The sequence below is a fragment of the Leucoraja erinacea genome, chromosome 3, assembly GCF_028641065.1.
Source record: "Leucoraja erinacea ecotype New England chromosome 3, Leri_hhj_1, whole genome shotgun sequence".
NCBI lineage: Eukaryota > Metazoa > Chordata > Chondrichthyes > Rajiformes > Rajidae > Leucoraja > Leucoraja erinaceus.
Genome location: NC_073379.1, coordinates 84,752,500 through 84,775,316, shown reverse-complemented (window position 1 = coordinate 84,775,316; position 22,817 = coordinate 84,752,500). Strand labels below are relative to the sequence as shown.

The 22,817-nt window shown below is 40.7% G+C and overlaps 1 protein-coding gene across 8 annotated transcripts in view; it reads left to right on the top strand.

The window, feature by feature from the left end:
* The window catches only part of LOC129695798 (casein kinase I), a 207,850-nt gene extending 188,061 nt beyond the window's left edge, over positions 1–19,789 (top strand). The window contains exons 12-14 of one of the 8 annotated variants that reach the window (XM_055633114.1): positions 8,500–8,606; positions 13,292–13,315; positions 17,274–19,787. In XM_055633114.1, coding sequence (XP_055489089.1) covers positions 8,500–8,606; positions 13,292–13,315; positions 17,274–17,328 — 186 coding nt within the window. In that variant the 3' untranslated portion in view covers positions 17,329–19,787. Of the gene's footprint in view, positions 1–8,499; positions 8,607–13,291; positions 13,316–17,273 lie in introns of all 8 variants that reach the window. The other 7 variants (XM_055633113.1, XM_055633118.1, XM_055633117.1 and 4 more) reach the window with 7 other exon arrangements.
* Positions 19,790–22,817: the final 3,028 nt, after the last annotated feature.

Sequence of the window (22,817 nt, the reverse complement as noted above, 5' to 3'; positions counted from 1 at the left end):
TGAGCAGCAAACAGGATTATTTTCAAGTACAGCACAAACTTGTAGTGTACCCAGATAAATTTACAAGCACAATGAAAGTTTACATCATAAACAATCATATTAATAAGCCACCAATTTTAGCTTATTTTCTGTGCGAGATTTAACGTTAGTCATGTACCATTTTACAGGAGATTATATAACCCTCTTTTTTTCTTTCTCCTGGCACATGGCCATTCCTCCCAATGGAATAGAGAATCACAGGAGTATCCATTGTACCACAGGACAAGCCTGATTTGTGTGATTCATTCATGGTTTAATTTTAAAGTCTATACTATTTTAATTTCTACAACAGATCTATAGAACTGATAGACAATGGTGTGCTCTATTGCCTTTAAGCAGGTGTGATATTGTCAGCAGATATTGTCAGTAAAATGTGATTTTTTAAAATCATGTTTACAATTTCATTTGCCCAACTCTTCAATTATGAAATGTCCCATTTTGGATTATGGCCATCCTGTTTTCCGTTTGAATTTTCCACGCATTTGACAGCGTACCTCAGAAAGGGGTGTTGAAATTTAGCGAACTTGTACTGTCAAGTGCGATGTCAAGCATAGGCATGTTATTTTGGGTCTGTACAAGCTAGTAACAGTAAAACCCCGTAATCTGGTATACTCAAGGTTTTGGTGGTACCAGATTGGCATGTTTTCTGGACTGTTGAACATTATTCCCTGCTAATACCCAACCCACTTTTAGTTAGTTTTTTTAATCTTGTGCGTTCATGACATTGAGTTATGAAAATGTAGGAGTGCCAAGGAACCAGAGCCCTGGTGATGTTTGTGGAGCCAAAATCAGGCCTCTGGTGAGTCTCCCGTGAGTAGGGGCAAGTGGCTTTGTGAGTCCTGAGGGAGTAAAATGAATCAAGCCTCAGTGAGTCTCAGGAGAGATGGGACTGTGACTGCAGTGAGCCTTAAGAAAGTGTAGGTGACTGATGACGCAGGTGCCCAACAATTGGGATCGTCAAGCAACTGCACAATGAAACATGGAAGATAGAGACAAAATGCAGGAGTAACTCAGCAGATCAGGCAGCGTCTCTGGGGTAAAAGGATGGGTGGTGTTTCGGGTTGGAAGCCTTCAGGATCTGAAGAAGACTTGAGGCTGAAGAAAGGTTCAGACTTGAAATGTCACCTATCTGCAAACGAGAAGGCTGTCCACTGTGCAAGAGCCTGGCCACACATTTGAAAGATAGGTTCTTTTGTGCCATCATCTATCTGTTTTCTCCTGAGATGCTGCCTGACCCGCTGAGTTGCTGCAGCACTTTGTGTCTGTCTTCGGTATAAACCAGCATCTGCACCAGCATTCTTTCCTACATAATAAAATATGGAAGGTTTACCATTGCCTATTCCTTGATGCAGCCAGTTGTGTGAGTAGGTTTGAATAACTCTTGACTGCTGATGGTGGGACTATTCCAGGAGGACAAGAATGTCATAAGAGGCATACACCATGAAAACGGGTGGTTCGGCCCAGTATGTCTGAACACCCATAAATTCTAATCCCGTTTTCCAGCACCAAGCCTGTAGCTTCTGTGCCGAGATGTTTCGAGTAGTTGTTGAGACAGTTAAATACTATCAGCAATACTACTACCATCATTCTTTCAGGCAGTGCATTCCAGCTGTTCATCATTCTCTGGGTGAGAAAGGTTGCCTTTGCATTCCTTCTAATTCTGTTACCCTCTTACTCTAAATCTAATCTACTTCTGTTAAATTTCCTGCAGTCTCCCTTATCTATAACCCCTCATCATTTTATATATCAATCATGACCCCCCCCCCCCCCCCCCCCCCTTAAACTCATCCACTTCAGGAAAACAGATCTAACCCCTCCAGTGTCTCCACATTACTGAAATGTTCCTACAGGTTGTTATTCTAATATTAGGTTTCCCTGGTCAGTTCGTCCCTTCCCACCCGAACCACCCCCTCTCCGGGTACTTTCCCTTGCAATCGCAAGAAATGCTACACTTGTCGCTTTACCTCCCCCCTTGACTGCATTCAAGGACCCAAGCCGTCTTTCCAGGGGCGGCAGAGGTTCACCTACACCTCCTCCTACTTCATCTATTGCATCCTCTGCTCTAGATGTCAGCTGCTCTACATCGGTGAGACCAAGCGTAGGCTTGGCGATCGCTTCGCCGAACACCTCCGCTCAGTTCACAATAACGAACCTGATCTCCCGGTGGCTCAGCACTTCAACTCCCCCTCCCATTCCGAATCCGCCCTTTCTGTCCTCGGCCTCCTCCATGGCCAGAGTGAGCAACACCGGAAATTGGAGGAGCAGCACCTCATATTTCGCTTGGGCTGTTTGCACCCCAGCGGTATCAACATTGACCTCTAATTTCAGGTAGTCCATACTTTCTCCCTCCTTCCCCTCCCCTTCTCAGCTCTCCCTCAGCCCACTGGCTCCACCTCTTCCTTTCCTTCGCTCCATAGATGCTGCCGCCCCGCTGAGTTTCTCCAGCATTTTTGTACACCTTCGATTTTCCAGCATCTGCAGTTCCTTCTTAAACAACTTGTTATCCTAATAGTTGATATTTATTGTAGTCATAGTCACACAGCATGTAAACAGGCCCTTCGGCCAAGCTTGTCATGCCGACCAAGATGCTCCATTTAAGATGGTCACATTTGCCCCATATCCCTCAACCTATCATTTCCCTGTTCTTGTCCAAATGTTTTTTCAATGTTGTTATTGTACTTGGCTCTGGCAGCTCATCCCATATACTCTCTACCATCTGTGTGGAAAAAGTTGCCCCTCCGATTCTTATGAAATGTTTCCTCTCGCACCTTGAACCCATGCCCTATAATATTTATTCCCCTTCTCTGAGGGAAAAAAATCTACATTTCTCTCTCTATTCCCCTTATGGTTTTGTACATCTCTGCAAGATCACTCCTAGCCTACCCAAACACTCCCTCGAGTCCTGGCAATGTCCTCATAAATCCATGCGCAGTTTCTGGCTTAATGGCATCTTTCCTCTAGTAGGGTCACCAAAACTGAACTCAGGTTTTGCCTCGCCAATGTTTTGTTCAGCTGTAGCATCTTGTCCAATTTTCTTTCATGTTTTTGAATGTTTTTCTATCATTTGCTGAAAAGCTTTTGACCATTGTTAAAGTTTTGACCATCATGTGAGATGCTTATTTTGTGTACAGATATGTAATTCTTTTGGTTCTTTTATCCCACACAGTTGTTTTTTTTAATCCGATAGTTGTTTGGAGGGTCTTGTTATGTTTTCCTATATGGAAAGAGTGACAATTAGTTTACTGGGATACCAATTGCTTCAGGGCATTCTGAGAATATAAGATGCAATTGTTTTTAGTTTACTGCACTACGATGGGAAAAAAAGATTTCCATACTTTTTCATTCTGTTGTTCCCTGTGCATTTGAAGAACATTTGCAGATGACACGAAGCAAATTTGCAGATAGCACAAAGCTGGGTGGTAGTGTGAACTGTGAGGAAGATGCTATGAGAATGCAGGATGACTTGGACAGGTTGGGGGAGTGGGCAGATGAAGTTTAATGCGGATAAATGTCAGGTTATCCACTTTGGTAGCAAAAAGAGTGGTGAGTCTGTGGAATTCTCTGCCTCACAGGGCGGTGGAGGCAGGTTTTCTGGATGCTTTCAAGAGAGAGCAAGATAGGGCTCTTAAAAATAGTGAAGTCAGGGGATATGGGGAGAAGGCAGGAACGGGGTACTGATTGGGGATGATCAGCCATGATCACATTGAATGGCGGTGCTGGCTCGAAGGGCCGAATGGCCTACTCCTGCACCTATTGTCTATTGTCTAACATGAATTTGAAGTAATGAAGAAAATATAAGCGTCAGAACATGTGGGATTTAGAATAGAGTCTTTGTAAGTCACGTGTTCACAAGTGTATCTCCCAAGTAGAAGTTTTCCTTGAAGAGCATTTCTTCACCATAGCATGCTCCTACAAGAATCTAGACTCGATAAATAAAGTTGAGATATAAATATTAGATAGGTGTGCTGAGCAGTCTGAAGAAGGGTCTCGACTTGAAACATCACCCATTCCTTCTATCCAGAGATGCCGCCTGTCCCGCTGAGTTTCTCCAGCACTTTGTGTCTTTGATGCTTATAACTCAATGCCTTTCTAAAATATTATCTGGGCAGTATCTGTGGTGTTGCCTTTTTGATGAGAAGCTAAAATAACATCCAGTCTGTTCATGGTTCATGTAAAATATTCCACAAAAAGCTGCACTTATGTTAAAGAAATTTCAGGCTACCGTATTCTGCTCAGACTATCTTCTGTGGTTTTGAAGGAAATGCATTTGGGCATCAGATTAGTAAGAATAAAAGTGTTTCCTCCGAGTTCAAATGATAGTGAACCAAGGCTCTTCTCCCATTCCTAGGGATGGCCCCCCCCCCTACCCCCACCCCACAGGCAGGGTAGATTTTGATTTTATGGTGGAACCTACAGTAGCTCACAGTATTGCACTTAGAATTCCACTAAACCTGTGACATCCCAATTCAACAGCACATGAATTCCCATTCTGCCTCAGCTGACTTCTTTCTGGAAGTATAAAAAGCACAAAAGCTTTAGTGTTACACCATTAGTAGAAACAAGGAATAGCAGATGCTGATCAATACCGAAAATAGTCACAAAGTGCGGGAGCAACTCAGCTGGTCAGGCAGCATCTCTGGAGAAAAAGGATGGCAGACCTTTCAGGTCAGGAAGATAATAAAAAACTGTATTAAGAAAAGCAGTCTTGTATATCTTAAAATGTCCCCCCTCATCTTAGAAACATAGAAACATAGAAATTAGGTGCAGGAGTAGGCCATTGGCCCTTCGAGCCTGCACCGCCATTCAATATGATCATGGCTGATCGTCCAACTCAGTATCCCGTACCTGCCTTCTCTCCATACCCCCGATCCCCTTAGCCACAAGGGCCACATCTAACTCCCTCTTAAACATAGCCAATGAACTGGCCTCAACTACCCTCTGTGGCAGAGAGTTCCAGAGATTCACCACTCTCTGTGTGAAAAAAGTTCTTCTCATCTCGGTTTTAAAGGATTTCCCCCTTATCCTTAAGCTGTGACCCCTTGTCCTGGACTTCCCTAACATCGGGAACAATCTTCCTGCATCTAGCCTGTCCAACCCCTTAAAGCAATGAATGCCCTCTAGTCTTTGAAATAGCTGATAACTTTTCATCAAGCAGTTATCTTGCAGGACACCCTTGTAATTTTCATGTAAAAGCTACCTATTCTACAGCTGGCCCTTTGATTGAAAGCAGTAAAATAAATAATTGGCTATTAGCTATCAGCAGTTTTTGAATCCATGTTAATTTGTGTGGCTTGCGTGTTATTATTGAAAATAAGTTGTTCAGCACTGCTCTCTGGTTGTGGTAGGATAGTATAGTTGTCTGATAACAGCTGGGAAGAAACTGTCCCTGCTTGTGGAAGTGTGTGTTCTCACACTTCTATTCCTTTAACATGCTGGGAGAGAGGAGAATAAAATACTACACATGATTACAATCAGGCCGTCCACAGTGTACAGATAAAGGATGAAGGTTACAACATTTAGTGCAAGATAAACTCCAATTAAAGATAATTTAAAGGTCTCCAATGAGATCAATGAGGTAGATGGGAGGTCAGGAGCACACTATAGCTGGTGAGAGAACTATTCCATTTCGGCTGGGAAGAACCTGTCCCTGGATATGTTCACCAGATTTGAAGGAACTCTCTTTTATGTTTGCTCATCTGACAGTGACCTGACCAAAATATTTTAGCTTTGTAGAATTTGATTCATAAATAATTTTGACAGATAGCGTTGATATTTAGATTCAGGCCTTTTTTATTTTTACCAATTCTAGTTTTCAGTGTCAGTAATTTTACCGTTGATAACATGAACGTCTGAACTTTATATTTAGGCATCTCATGAATATGCAGGAAGCTACTTGCTTTACATCCTAGGGATTATTTGGTAATTATGCTACAATTGTAAGCATAGAAGGTTGAAAACTCGCTGCTTCAGTTTAAAGGGTTGCTCCATGGTTGATTTATCAATGAATTCTAATTAATGGGAATTCATTTTCATCAAACTGCAAGCTTGAGCTGATGTTTACTAATTTTAAAAGCAACATTCTGCCAAGCCTAAAAAGGTTTGTGACGGGAGAAGGGGAGAGAGTAGAATCTGCAGCATTGCTCATTAAAACGAGAATACAATACAATACAATATTTATTCCATGTCATTTGAACCTCAGTGAGGCTCAAACGAAACTCCGTTTCCACAGCCATACAAATAAAACAATTCCTACAAGACACACAAACAATTTAATTTACACAAGCATCCATCACAGTGAATCTCCTCCTCACTGTGATACAAGGCAAAGTCTTTTCTCTTCCCTGCACCATTTCTCTCCTGATGTCGAAACCCAGGTGGGCGATGGTAAGTCCCACGGCCATTAAGGCCGCGCCGGGCGATGTACGGCCCCGCTCTCGGTCCATAAGTCACAAAGTTGGAGCCCCCTGCGGGCGCTGGAATGTCCCGCGGCCACTAAAGTCCGCCGGGCGATGTACGGCCCCGCTCCGGGTCGTTCCAACCCCGCGACACGGGCTGGAGAAGTTGCGTTGCGGGAGCTCCGAAAAGCGGTCTCCCACCCGGACCCGCGAGCTCCTGATATTCCAGTCCACAGGTCTGCAGCTGGAGCCTCCGAGCTCCGGAGTCGGGCCGCAGCAGCGAGCCACCACCGCACAGATTTACTTGGTAATTAGTGAAGATATTTTCAAACATTTCTGTATCTTGTAATTAAGTCATCAGTTGGGTGTGAAGGGCAGCACAGTAGCGCAGCGGTAGAGTTGCTGCTTTACAGCGCCAGAGACGTGGGTTCAATTCTGACTACGGTGATGTCTGTACGGACTTTGTACGTTCTCACTGTAACTGGGCTTTCTCCAGATGCTCCGATTTCCAATCGCGCTCCTAAGATATACAGGTTTTTAGGTTAATTGGCTTCAGTAAATTGTAAATTATCCCCAATCAGTTGGATAGTGCTAGTGTACAGTGTGACCTGGACAGCTTTTCTGATTGGCATGGAATCGGTCCGAACTGCCTCTTTCCACGCTCGCTCTCGACAGTAAATCTTGGGGAACTTTTTTTTTAGGTTGAAACACTTTTAGCTCTTTGGACAAGATGATCTCCATCACCTGAAAACAGTTGCTAGAGTGATGCTGTGAAGTTTTATTTGGGCTGGCAAAGGAGCAATTTTTTTACCATGGTCTGTGTCATACATTGTGTATGTAAGCATTGGTATTGATTTATTATTGTCATGTGTTACTGAAAAACAGTGAAAACCTTTGTGTGCCTACTATCACATCACGTCATGCCACACAAGAATGCGATCAAGCCATAAACAAGAACAATTGGTAGTGCAAAAAAAAAAATTACCAAATAAAATAATGTTGCAGTACCAGGGTGTTACAGCTACAGAAAAAAGCAGATTTTTAAAAAAGGCCAAAGACTGCAATGAGGTAGATTGAAAGATTGGGATTTCACCTGTAGCCTCTGGGAGGAATGTTCGATAGTCTGATTATAGCGGGGAAGAAACTGTTCTTGAGTCTGGTGGTATTTGCTTTCTTGTACTTGTGTCTTCCACTGGACAGGTGGGGGGTGGAGGGGGAGGAAATGGGGAGGATGAGTGACTGGGGTGCAAATGGTCCGTGGTTATGTTAGCTTTGTCAAGTGTAAACGGAGTTGATGGCAGTGGAGGGAGGTGAGGTGGGTTCTAGTTTGTCTGATGGGGAGTCTTGCAGACGGTAGCCAAACAAAGTTGTGCTGCATTCCAATAGGATGCGTTCTGTGATGCATCTGTAGAAGTCGTTGGAGACATGCCAAACTTATTTTGTCTTCTGAGGAAGTCGAGCTGTTGGTGTGTTTTCTTTGCTGTAGCTTCAATGTGGATGGTCCAGGACAAATTGTTGGTGATATTTACAGCTTGACACTCAACCATCTCTACCTTGACACCATTGCCAGTGACTGGGGTGTGTCCTTACCTCTGTTCCTGAAGTCAATAAGTAGCTAACACTGAGTGAGGGTGTTGTCTTGAGGGCTATCTGTTTCCTTCCTATATTCCGACTCGTCACTGTTTGAGATGCAGCCCACTGCCGTACTGACAAGTGCAAACATGTAAATAGAATTTGACCTTAATTTGACCCTAGTCATTAGTGTGTAGGCAGTATAATAAGGAACTGAGAATGCATCTTGCGGGGTACCATTATCTACTGCCAAATGATCGTAACCTGCTCTTTGTCTATTCAGCAGAAAAAACGAATAAAAGGAAAAGGAAGGGCAACAAAAATTTGATGGTAAATTACGAGCCAGTGGTTGTAGTTTAAAGCTATTGGCTGTTACGAGACAATAGAATGTTTTCAAATAACTTGATTGCTTAACATGAGGATCATTTTTGATGAAGATAGTTGTCAGATGCTGTAGCTTTAGTCATTCCTGGTGGCTTTGATTGCTTTTCAGGTGGTTAGTTCAACGAATGGGGAATTGAATACAGACGATCCAACAGCTGCACACTCCAATGCACCGATCACTGCCCCAGCTGAAGTAGAAGTAATGGATGAAACAAAGTACGTGCATGTTTTATTTCACTCTGAATTAGTGCATGTTGTTATTTTTACAAGTTAGTATTGCTCTGTGATTATTGTAAATCGGACAATTTGTCTAAGATGGACCTAAAGCCCTTTGGTGCACTTTATTGTCACGTGTACTAAGATACAGCAAAAAGCTTTTGTTGCGTGCTAACCAGTCAGTGGAAAGACAATACATGATTATAATTGAGCCATCCACAATGTACAGATACATGATAAAGAGAATAATATTTAGTGCGATAAAGTTCAGTAAGCTACAATTAAGGTTAGTCCGAGGGCCTCTTATGAGGTAGATAGTAGCTCAGGACTGCTCTCTCGTTGTTGATGGTATTGTTTAGTTGCCTGATAATAGCTGGGAAGAAACTATCCCTGAATCAGGAGATGTGCTCCTGTGCCTCATGCCTGATGGGAGAGTGGAGAAGAGAGACTTTAATAGTCATGGAAACCTACAGCAAGAAAACATGTCCATTGGCCCAATTTGTACATGCTGGCCAAGGTGCCCCATCTCAGCTCGTCCCATTTTTTATTATTGGGCCATATCCCTCAAAACATTTCCTATCCATGTACCTATCCAAGAATCTTTCAAATGTGGTTATTCTCCTTGCCTCAACGACTTCATCTCATTCCAGATACTCACCACCCACTGTATGAATAACTTGCCCCTTGGGTTCCTATTAAATGTTTAACCTCTCACCTTAAGCCCATGCCCTTTACTTTTTTATTCCTCCCCAGGAAAAAGATTCTGTGCATGCACCCTATCTATTCCTTCATGATTTTATACACTACTTTTGATCACCCGTCGGTCTCCTGCATTCCAAGCAATGAAATACTAATCTGCTCGACTTCTACCTACTGACGTCAAGTCCTGGCAACATCTTCTTAAATCGTCTCTACACTATTTCCATCTTAATTACTTCCGATTGATTGTAACCAAACCTGAACAAAGGGCTCCAAGTGCGGCCTCACCAATTTCTTACACAAATGTGACATTACGTTGCAACTTCAATACTCATTTCACTGACTGGTGAAGGCCAGCATGACAAAGGCCACCTTTCCCATCCTATATACTTGTGACACCACTTTAAGGGAACTATGTACTTATATTCCTCGATTCTTCTGCTCTACAACACGCCCAAGGACCCTACAGTTCACAGTGAAGGACCCTCCCAGCTTTGACTTTCTAAAATGCAACATCTCACACATATCTGAATTGAACCCCATTTGCCATTTCTTGGTTCGTTTGCCCATTGGATCAAAATCCCACCGCAATTCTTGATAACCATCTTCACTGTCTACGACACTACCTATTTTTGTACCATCTGCTAACTTACTAATGATGCCGTGTACATTCTCACCCAGATTATTCAAATAGATGACAAATAGCTAGGGGCCCAGTACCAATCCCTGAGGCATACCACTGATCACAGGTTTCCAGTCCATAAAATCTTCCACCAAAATCTGTGGTGCTTCTTACCACAAAGCTAATTCTGTATCCAGTTAGCTAACTTCGATCTTAAGTGATCAAACTTTACAGATCAGCTGACCATGCAGACCCTTTTCAAAGGCCTTGCTGAAGAACATATAGACTGTCTATAGATCCGCTCTCATCAACTTTCTTGATTACTTTCTCAAAAAACACAATGAAATACATGAAACACGATCTCCCACACCCAAAACCATGCTGACTATCCGGAAAGCAACCCAGATCTTTCCAATTGCATGAATATCTCTAGTAACATTCCTACCACAGATGCTAACCTTCCTGGTCAATAGTTCCCAGGTTTTCCTCTGTAGCTCTTCTTAAATAGAGTCACGACATTAGCCACCCTCTTCCAGTTGTCCGTCACCGCATCTGTGTCCAACGATGATTAGTAAATCTCAGCCAGGATTCCTGCAATCTCATCAATATTGACTTCTTTCAATTCCCCATTGCAGCAATCCAAATTTGTAAACCTTAACAATTCTTCAGACATCATCCAGTTAAGCTAAAACATAAAGTCTGATCTGAAATACAACATAAAATTCCTGGAGATTTCAGCAGGTTGAACGTCATATATGGGTGGAGAAACAGTAGATATTTCACTTTGATGGTCTTCAGAACCAAAATAAATTAGAGATGTCACAGATTTTAAGCAATTACAGAGGCAGTAAAGGTGAGTGTGTAAACAGAGCTTTGTGAGAGTGGAAGACAAATTAAATGACAGGAGAATTATATTAATGAAATGAAATGAAATTAGATGGCACAAGGCAAAACTGATGATGATGAAAAAAGTAAGGAAGCAAATGATGGTCGAGGAGAGTTGCACACAGCAATGCATGCACCAGCTGTTCAATACTAATGTCATTCCATACCAATTGCATAAGTTGTTGAAAATAACCTGAAGTTGCTGAAAGTGTTCTGATTGCATAAACATGTCTTTCAAATGGCTGAGTCCACATTTGTGTACGGATTTGTTTTTAAGTTTTTCCCAATTTGTAGACCAAAGCATGAAACTAAATGCTAATACGCAAAGTATAATTGTGCATAGTTTTCAATTTAAATAGTTTGAACCTGAGGTTTAAGCGGTCAATGGAAGTAAATCTGTTATTTGCAAAATAATACCAATACTTTGATTACACGTGTACTGAATTTTCCTTTGTTTTAAAAAAAGGCTGAAACCTATTGAAAGTGGTCTCTGAGAAACATTCTTGCTTAACTGTAATTTTGGTTCTTTTTAAAAGCAAATGCTTCTGTGGCTTAGAAATTTGTCTGTGCTTTTCCTATGTCCAAACAGAATTGCACATTTTCCCAGCCTTTTTATTAGTATTCAACATTGCCATTTTAAAAATGATGTTGGATGGAACTGCAGATACTGATGTGCACCAGAGTCATGCAGCATCTCTGAAGAAAAGGCATAGGTGACGTTTTGGGCCGAGACCCTTCTTCTGACTCCAAGTCATTGAGTCTGACTTCAGTTCAGACTTTAAGTCTGAAGAAGGGTCATGACCCGAAACGTCACCTATTCCTTTTCTTCAGAGATGCTGCATGACTTGCTGAGTTACTCCAGCATTTTGTATCTTTCTTCTATTTTTAAAAAGGTGTTGTGCATGGAAGTATTGTTTTCAGTTTTCCTCCACGCTACTTCAGAAATACCTGGGATTACTGGAAATCTAGTCAACTATCTCACAGCTTCCTGTACTGAGCCATGCAGATGAGATTCATCAGACGGTCCTTGGAAAGTCAAGCGCAGAATACCTGCAGCATTCTTCTGGTCATTTGAGATAACAGCCCAATCCAGTCACCCCCAAGGACAGGGAGTGAGCTCACTGGTTCACTGGCAGGACTTTGAGAGGCTGCTTGATCACTTCACCTGCAGGAAGGACATCATCTGCTCAAGAGGGAGAGGGGGGGGGGGCACAAAGGCCACACAAGGTCACATCCAGGTAGTGCTTGTAAGAGGTTTCCTGTGATGTGTCTGTAAGGAGAAATTGTGTCCACTGACAGTGTCCATTGGTTCTACTGCAGTGTCTCCAATGGTAGTTACTGCAGTCTGCTTGTTCCTGAGGTCAGCTGTAGAAGAGTCAGGAGCATTAAGGTGCTTCTGAATGCCTTGTTGAACAGCAACTTGTTAGATTTACCATGTGGTGGCAGTTGAGTGCTGAATTGATGCGCTGAAGAGACAGGTCAGAGCAGGGATTGCCTTGGTTTCCACTGAGAGAAGATCAGACCTGAACTTACACACAAAGTTTCATGAGGGGTCAGAGGTATGAATGAAGACTATTATGTGGAAGCGTAACTGGGTATACACGTGGTGTACATGGAAGCTCCCTGTGACACTAGGCCGGATGAGACTGGTGCTGGACTGGGGTGGATATAGTGATGTGTGTCAGGTCTGGGTAGATAAGGTGATGGGTGCAGAATAGGGACGGTGGGTGCCGGCTCTGAGTTAATAAGATGGTGTTTGGTCCGGGTGGATACGGTGATGGGTGCAGATTCCTGGTGTGCCTCCTGCAATGTTGGCTTGGGAAGCCTGTGATTCCTGCAAGCTGTCTTTGACAAATTCATGTCGTTCATAAAGTGAAGTGTAATGGCTGGAAAATGGCCTTTGGATAGCAGCATTTTTTTGGTGTAGTTTGCAGGAAAGAGTCAGTCTTCAGTACAAGCTGTGGGCAGATTAAGCTGTAAGCAAATATTGGTGTGTCACCGAACTACAATGAATGCAGGTTTAGAGAGATCAGCCCTTTTGTATAATATTGTTTTTGAATTTTGAACAGTAGGGAGAACTGGTTCCTTTGAGTGAGGGTTTTTTTTTAATTCAAATTATTGCGATTGGAAATCTTGCTGATTTGTCCATCTTTGGCCGCTACATTGCCGCGTTTGATAGAAAAACAATGGTAGCAAATATAAAAATCTTGCCCAAAAAGTAGCACTAAGACACCGAAGGACATTCATCAAAAGTCGCTTTATGCTGGTTTAATGTGCTTATCACCCAAAGAACCTTTTAAAATATTTCACAGACAAATTTCTAAGCTCGTATCTGTTATGTGTTGCTTCTGTGGTTCTAAAACTTGCTCAAGAAGGCTAAAAGGTTTAATTTTTTTAGAGCAGTTTTCTCACTTGTGGGGTCTGTTTTTGATTCTTTCTGTTTTCTGTTTTTGTTTTGTTTTCTTCCCTTTTTGTATAGCTGCCAGAAAGTGTTGAACATGTGGTGAGTGGTTTAAGTCTGCAGCTAGGCTGGAATGGGTTCAGCATAACAAGAGTTACCCAGTCTGCTCCTTAGTCATATCTAAAAACACTCATTTGCATGACAATTTGTAGTGCCTGCATGCAAAAGAAATGCATGCATTGCTTACTGAATAATATTTTTCACATTTCTGACCACATTAATCATTGAAACTTTTCATTCACGCAATAGTGGTGAGCAATGCAAACCAGGAGCATGATAGCCAGTAACTGCTTGTTGTTGAACTATTCTGCTGGCTTTACATACCTCCGCCTTCAAGTTTGATTTTTGCCTTTAAGAACAGTTGTGATGTTGAACTTGCTTTTTGTTCATCTGTGCTTTTCACTGCGCTGACCTAGATCTCCCAACTCTTTCATGCACTAAAAAGGTGTTAATTGTTTTGGTTTAAAATTGAATAACTTCACCCGCGAAAGGTGTGAAGGGATGGGAGCTCTTCATCTGAAAATGTTTACTCTGCTTTCTAAGTACTAACTAGTTTTCTGTCACCCTACATTCTTCAATACTGTCTATTGTGAGCTTAATTTTAATAAGTGTTGACGAGCATTCGATTATGTTTACACGCAAAACAATGGGATAAGCATGGCATCTCCCAGTTAAACCTTTTTTTCTCAGCTTCACATTCTTTGATTTTGTACTTAAAAAATGTAAGTCTTGTTAATAAGCCAGCCAAATTAAATAGCTATAATGAAGCCACATTTTTAAAGGATAGATCAGTGCATTATTTTGCCTATCTTTTATCGATTATCTGAAAATATAAGTATTATCATATCCAAAATCTCTTCATGTATAAATAACCATCTTACCCCCCACCTCCTCCCTCTTCATTGTCATTGGGTCATATGTCTTCAACCTTCCAATTCTGATGTGTTACCATTCTCTCTATAAACTTCTCTGGTCTTTCAACTTCCTTCTTGAAGGCCCTCCTTAAACCCACCCTCATGAACAAGGTTTTCATCCATGATCTTTAGCTCTGTATATTTTCTCAGCTGATACCTCCTGCAAAACCCTTTGGAATATTTTCTGTGAGAACATTTAGATATGGAAAGGCATTGTTCAGGTTTCAAAAATAACTTGGAAAAACAAGTTGGATTTTTGGTTCTGATTGATACTTGCTGTTGTTTTTTCAGCTAATTTATATACTACTTCACTTTATGAACGTATGTATTTAGCATTAGAGAGATGAAATGGGAAAGCAGTTCATCTTCAAGCCTGTTCACTGGTTCCTCATCAATCAGTCATTGGATAACAAGATGGCCTCAAATTTCTTGGAAACTGATCCAACTTGAAAAGGTTTTGTTTTAGCAAAGATGCATTTCAGAATCTTCCCTTGGATGGTTGTATCATGTTGGTAGATGTTTGATCTAACAGATGGTAGATACTTGGTGGTAGAGTGTGGTGCATGCAATGGAAGCTTCTTGTACAAGTAAAAATGAGAAGATAGAATTGTTGCAGCACAGAAGTTGGCCAATTATGTCAGTTTGTGTTCCCAATTAGGGGAAACCAATCAATTTCCCCATTATGTACAATCTGTTCCCTTCTCTCTCCCCCCCCAGCACCCGTAGTCAGGATCGAACCCAGGTCTCTGGCGCTGTAAGACAGTGACTCTACTGTTGTGCTACTGTGCCGCCCAAAAGTACCTTTAAGGAATCTGTAATTTTTATGTTAATATTAAGGCAAATGATAGCGGAAATCCCCACAAAATGCAAACTCCAAATAAATGAGGATCAGATACAAGATACCATTGGTCAGTGAATGGAAACATGATTATTAGGCTAGACTGTGACCTGTTTTCCCTTATATGTTGAAGATTAATGACAGCTGCAAAGATATGTGAATTCTCAGCTGCAAATATCAGTGCCCACAGTCATGAAATGAGAAAAGTGCAAGAAAGAAAAGCAAAGTACAGTTTTTAGCAAAGAACATTGTATGCAAATTGGATGCTGTTGTATGTTCACCTCCGAACATTTAGTATTTCAAAAGGCATTTTAATTGACGTTATTAATAAAAAGAATGGTTTTTAATAATTGGACAATAATCCACAAATCTAAGCTCCTAATCGGCCCACTGACAGGGCATGCTTTAGGGCTTAATGATCTACTACTTTGTTTGATACTGCCTCGTATTTTCAGTGGTAACTGTTTAATTATTTGTCAATTTACCCATCAATTTTTTTAATGCAGGATTTTTACATAATAAAGCATAGAAATCTGCCTGAGCATTAGCTAATACTATAGAAGTGCAGCTAAAAGCTAAATGTTATAGAAGAAAAATTATATATTAATCTATATCTTAAACAATCACTTCCTTCATCGACAGTACATTCTCTGTGCGGAATTCCTTCTCCAAGAAATACTGCGGCCACTTACCACAACTTATTTAACTGCATTTCCCAAACCCAGAATCCCTACCTCCTTGGAGGGAAAGGGCAATAGAAACATGACTACCTGCATAATTCTCTTCAAGCCACACAAATAGCCAACTTAGAAATGTATTGCCTGCTTTTTATTGTTGCTGGATGAAAATCCTGAAACCCTTTGTCACTAAGCATTAGTACACCAGTAGTTACCTCACTTCACTAACTACAGCGATTCAAGGAAGCATCGGTACAGCAATGACCTGATTGTGCATTCAGGCTATTACTTCCAGCGATTTCCCTGTTCCCCAAAAAGATGCATCTGCAGCAATGAACTGATTGTGCATTCAAGTAATCCGGACAGCTAAGGCCATGCCATCGTTTATAGTAAAAAGAATTGGATATAAAAATGGAGAGTATTGCTTTAGTTTTGAAACGGAAAATGTCAGAGGGATTTGGCAGGTCAGGCAACATCTGTGGAAAAATAAAAGTGAATGGAGCCACTAGAAACTGCAGACGATGGAATGTTGGCCAACGCACAAAGTGCTGGAGGAACTTGGGGTCAGGCAGCATCCGCGGAGGGAATGGACTGATGACATTTTGGGTCAGGGACTTTGCTTCAGACTCCCAATTCTCTTCAGACAGACTGAATGAGGGTCTGACCTGAAGCACAGTCTGTCAATTCCCTCCACAGATGCCGCCAGGCCTCCCTGAGTTCCTCCTTCAGAAAGTTTTCCTTCAGAGTTGCCGTTTCAGGTAGATTAATGTTTCAAATGCTTCACTTGGTGAAAACACATCTGGAGAATATTTTGTACACTATCTTTTTCCGTTATTTCAAGAAAGGCATAGGTATATAACCATATATCCATATAACAATTACAGCACGGAAACAGGCCATCTCGGCCCTTCTAGTCCATGCCGAACACTTACTCTCACCTAGTCCCATCTACCTGCACTCAGACCATAACCCTCCATTCCTTTCCCGTCCATATACCTATCCAATTTATTTTTAAATGATAAAATCGAACCTGCCTCAACCACTTCCACTGGAAGCTCATTCCACACAGCTACCACTCTCTGAGTAAAGATGTTCCCCCTCATGTTGTCCCTAAACTTTTGTCCCTTAATCTCAAATCATGTCCTCTTGTTTGAATCTTCCCTACTCTCAATGGAAAAAGCTTATCCATGTCATGTGTTGGAAGCAATTCAAAGAACATCAACTAGACAAATACCCAAGTTTCATCTTCATTCTCTTTGATTCTCATTCTTTTGTCTTGGTTTTGTTTTCAATACCTGGTCTTAATTCCCACCTCCTCTTTCTCTGTGACTCTCTGGGCTTTGTACTCATTTGTCCACTGATTATATTCATTGACATATTCCATCTGCTTCCTGCTCTGACTTTCTGAAATATACTTATATAATTCAAATACATCCCAAGTCTTATATAGGTGAATCTAAGCAAGTATAATTGGCTAAATATAACATTTTGTTACAAGAGTTTTGGCTAAAGTATAATTATAGTTGAATTAGATTCCAGAGTGATTTTGTTTCCCTCTCAAACGTGCATAGGTGCTGCTGTTTCTTTAAACGGAGAAAAAGGAAAACTATTCAACGTCACAAATGACTCTGGAAGCCGTCTGATCATGGAGAATTACTTACTTGTTCATCTGCTGTCTCTTCATAAACAAAAAAAATCAATCATCTCTGCAGTGACAACAGACTTTATCAAAGGACTTTTCCTTGTATTTTTGCCCAGTAATTTGGGTGGTTGTCTGATGTGGGCATTCTGTTTTTATTTCATCATCTTGAAACTATGTCGCATCCTATGTCTATGTGTTCATATTTTGAGGTTGAAGGAGGGACCTTTTGCCAGGTAATGTATGAAACTCAAACTTTTTCTGTGACTTTAACCAAATCAGGCTGGAGTTTGTTTAAATACAATGGAGTTGATTTGGTCCCAGCACGTGAAAGGCAGGAATTGTAAGGTGCTTGGTAGTGACAACCTCTGAATGTTTACAAGTTGAGAACTAATTTTGTCGCCCAGGAGCTCCTTTGAATATATCTGTAGTAATTGCATAGCCAGGGGTTTGGTCTGTCAGCCTGATGATCCAGGACATGATTATCATTATCCCAATAACTGAAGAAACTAGGACAAAACAAACAGACAAGTCTGAATTCTACAATTATCTTTTATTTATCTTGATTGAAGACCTCTGCACAAAATTTTCAGTATTACATTTTATGCTGTGTGCACCTGTCTTTGTCGAGGCTGCTGTCCAGAGTAACTGTGGAAGGAATTGGGTTGATTCAGCAGGTCGGCGATTCATGGCTGTTGCACTATTACAATACAAACAACCTGAGATGGCTCCAGACATTTGTGTGTACAAACAATACCTGCTTTATTTACCTCCAAATGGAGACGAAATGCAGTAGAAGGGCAGCATGTGCTTATTGTATGATATTATGACATGTTTGTAAAATGTAAACTGTGCTTCCTGATGTATTGTTTGGACTGATAGATGCTGAATGTCCTGAGAGCTCGTAGAATGAAGGAGGTAAGAAGATATTTTGATCATGCTTTGAAGTATGCCGTGAGGAAGCACATGGACTAAACCTGTGATGATGGATAATGGGAGCGATGTATCATGAATGAACTTAATACATAATACATGATTTAAAATCCAGAAACTGCAAATCATAATGGGCAGGGAATTACTTTTGTGTCTGCAGTATATCACCAAATGCTTTGGCCTAAATGGATTTTAGGTAAGACCTAGGTAACATCTAGAATTGTCAGGCAATTTGGATGCACTACGTCTAATTCATAAAATAGTTCTTTAATAGAAAGCTAAAGAATGTGAAACAAATGGGTCAGGTAATATTGCCTGTTGCATTTAATAGCTGTGGTACCCAAACTGTGCAGTTGTATGTGAAGCATTCCTTTCTTATCGTAAATATAGCCGTTCAAATACTTCATTCTGGAGATGGGTCAGGTACTTTCTCTATAAATCCTTAAAGTGCCTGCATTAGGAACAGATCAGCTGTTCTACAAAACATCTCATTCTGTTTTCCATCTTCTGCTCAACGGTTCGCTTCCACAGACGTTTAAATACACCACTGGGACTTCCAATGTTGTGCAGTGTTTATCAGCTGTTTTCTACAGGTTTTTAGTTTCAATTTTGCGCTGAACGTCAAGTTCTGGATTAAGTCTGATGCAATGTATTTAATTCAAATAATACGTTGTATGCAAATTTCTTTGCATTTGAGTAGAAAGACTGGAAGAAAAGTTAGAATATTTTAACATGAAACTGCAAATCATAATGGGCAGGGAATTACTTTTGTGTCTGCAGTATATGACCAAAATCTTTTTTCCTCTTAATTACATGATGAGTGTAAATAAGTACAGTAATTTTTCTGTACCTCCACAAATTTGATCATCACTTTCAAATTTACTTTTGTTGGTAGGTCTTTTGCCTGTACGGAGTGCACAACGTGATGTTGGCACATAAAGCAAGGAAGGTGTACTGTATATTAATGTAATTATGGACTGTAATCTTTACAAACAAATCAACCATTTCCTGTTTGCTGAAATGAAGACCAGTACATCAGCACAAGCTTATTGGCAAGATTTCAAGTGCTGCATTTTATGCCTGGGATGGATTTTCCTTCCGACAATGCAGTCTGATCATGATTGGAAAATGCAGCTGTGTTCAGTTTAGGCCAATAATTTTATGCAGTCATTGCTTTTCTGTCAATACTAATAAAGTGAACTCTGCCTGACTGTACAAGTGATGTAATACATCTGTTTCCCAATATGTAACTGAAAAAAAATAAAAGTAGTTTTTTTTAAATTAGTCTGAGAATGTTGTTCATCCCAATGTTTAACTCTTTGATTTGACCATGCATGCCTAAAAATTCAAAATGTAACTTGAATTATGTGGCCTGTTCCCACTTCCAATCCCCCTTCCCATCCCACCTGTTTCACTCATTGAAATTTCAGTAAGGTGAGTAACAGAATTATTCTCTTGAATAACCTTTGATACATTACCTGCAGTTTTGAAAGATTATAACGTGAAATGTTTGTGACGGGTATATAAAAATGTTTGTTTTATATGTATATGTGTATATATGAATGTGTGTATGTATATGTGTGTGTGGGTGTGTATATATATATGTGTGTGTGTGTATATATAATAATAATAAACAACTTTATTTCGGACTCAAGGTCCAGACAAGGGACAACATTACATAAAAATACATTGCATATAAAAACACCATAAAATACATATAAAATCTTAGTATATCACTTATAAAAGCATCGTAAATTATATATTAAAAATGCCACAATACATGATTTATAATCCAGAATGAAAAAGAAAAATCAGTGTCCTACAATGAGACAGCGATACCAATGTCTCCACAACTGGGATTCATAGCGTGTGGTGCTAAACTTTATGTTTGACAAAGCCACGATAATTACATTTATATGTATATGTGTGTGTGTGTCTGTATGTATATATGTATGTATATGTATGTATGTATATGTATGTATATCCATGTGTGTATGTATATAGGTAAATATGTATAAATATATATGTGTGTGTGTGGGTTTTGTATGTGTGTGTGTGCGCACAATAGCACAATATATTAACATCGCTTCTAAGCTTGTGATTTGCTGAACCAAATCCTTGCCCCCAACTTTGATGCCTTGTTCCCCATTAACTCAATTTTCACTTTGGCTATTTCTCTGAAGCGATCCTCATGTCCTTTCCCTACTTCACAAAGATAGAGAATTGATTGTGTATGTCAGCCAATTATTTAGTCCTTAGCCATTATATATGGTTAGTCTACATGAGCACTTACAGCTTCTGCTCTCATCTGCTGTAATCCAGCTTTATTCTATTGCAACATTTCTACTTTAACATTTCCTCTCTCTGTTCCACTCTAAGTTAAATACAAGCACAAGATCATGGTTGATTTTTTTATGCAGTAATTGAAACTATCTGGCCATTGCCTCTATTCCTCACCAGCCAAACATTGTGTATTTGAGTTATCACAGTTTAAGTATAAGGGGGAAATCTTTTAGGACCAAGATGAGGAAACCATTTTTCACACAGAGAGTGGTGAATCTCTGGAATTCTCTGCCACAGAAGGTAGTTGAGGCCAGTTCATTGGCTATATTTAAGAGGGAGTTAGATGTGGCCCTTGTGGCTAAAGGGATCAGGGGGTATGGAGAGAAGGCAGGTACAGGATACTGAGTTGGATGATCAGCCATGATCATATTGAATGGCGGTGCAGGCTCTAAGGGCCGAATGACCTACTCCTGCACCTATTTTCTATGTTTCTATGGTATTTTCCGTACCCCAGTCTCAAACTGGTAGCTTTTTCTCGTGGCTCTTCTGTTTTCCCTCCGGACCCCAATGAATTTGCCTTATTCACCTTTGCTGCATTCTCACAAAAAAAAAATTGTCTACGTTCCTTCCAGGCCCATCCATGAGCTACCTTGTTCCTCATAACTTATACTCCATCTCCATCTCCGACTTTCCTCCGCAGAATCTATGTTCATCTTACACAAAATTCCTTTCAGTCCTTTCAGTCATGTTTCCACTCCTAATACAGCACAGAAACCACTCTGATCAAAATCAGTGATGGCAAAGATAATCTTTCACTTTATCCTTTTTGATCCCCTTTCCATCTACCAGTCTTTTCCGATATCTCTACACAGCTCTTCACTGGATGGGCCAGCTCTTGCCAAGCTGCTTTACCTGTTCAGTTGGATTTGCAGAATCTGCAGTGATGCATTCTCTGCATCTCTTCCACTGGGAGTTAACAGGAATCCGTTCAGGAGTCGAGTGCTTAATTGTTATATGTATAAATGGGAACAATGTAATTATTTTTGCTGCAGCATTACAGGTCCATTACACAATAATACAACCAATGCAGTGGCCTGAAACCAGGCCATAATACTGCAAAACTGTATGTAGTGCAGCTAAAACAAATGGTAATGGTAGATCATTGCTAAGGTGGAGTTGTGGTTAGTATTATGCAAGGGCCAGATGATTATTTGGATGAAGCTGTTCTTGAACTTGAACCTGGAGATCATGGTTCTCCGGCTGTTGTTTCTTCCCAATTGTAGTAGCAAGATGAGTGTGTGGCTAGAATTGTGAGGATCTTGGATCATTGCTGCCTTCTAGATTGCTGTGATAGTGAGTTCAATACACACGATGGATATCAACCACTTTCTGTAGCCTCATTTGTTCCTCAGCGTTTGAATTTTGAGCCATGCTCCAATACAACCAGCCAGGGTCCTGTTCTGTGTTCTAAATCAAAAACTCCACTTTGCTACTCATTTCTCTTTTAATAATGTCCTTATAACCTACCTCTACCTAAGCCTGTGTTGGCTACATACCCTAGCACTTCACAATGTGGCTTGGTATTTTTGTTTGACAACCCTTGGGCAATATGTCTTGGGGTGATTTTTTCTGTGGTATAGTCTTCATATGTGGGAATTGTATTATTTCAGAATATTTGTTTTTTAAGCTGCATTGTTGTGGCACCACACCTATTTTTGGCATTAATTTCCATAAATTTGTTGCAAGTTGGTGGAGATGCTTCATAAAATTGCAACTGCCCATTGGTATTCCATATGTGGGGTGTGTTTCAATTTCATGCCTGAGGCACTAAACAGATTAATTACACATCTTATTTATATGCAATAGATTTATTTAATCGCTTTATGAAGGAAGATCTTCCGTGTGCATTCACCTGAATTATTCTACGCAGAATGCACTAGAAAATGTGTTTACAATACAATGCAATACCGTTTATTTGTCATTTGAACCTCACATGAAGTTCAAACAAAATTTGGTTTCTGCAGCCATACAAGAAAAGAACCAAGACGCACACCAACACAATTTACACAAACATCCATCACAGTGAATCTCCTCCTCACTGTGATGGAAGGCAAAGTCTTGTCTCTCCCCTGCTCTCCATTCCTCTCCCGAAGTCAAAGTCAAAGCCCCCGGCGGGCGCTAGCAAGTCCCACGGCCACTTAAAGTGCGCCGGGCGATGTAGGGCCCCGCTCCAGGGGTTCTACAGTTTATTATTAATATG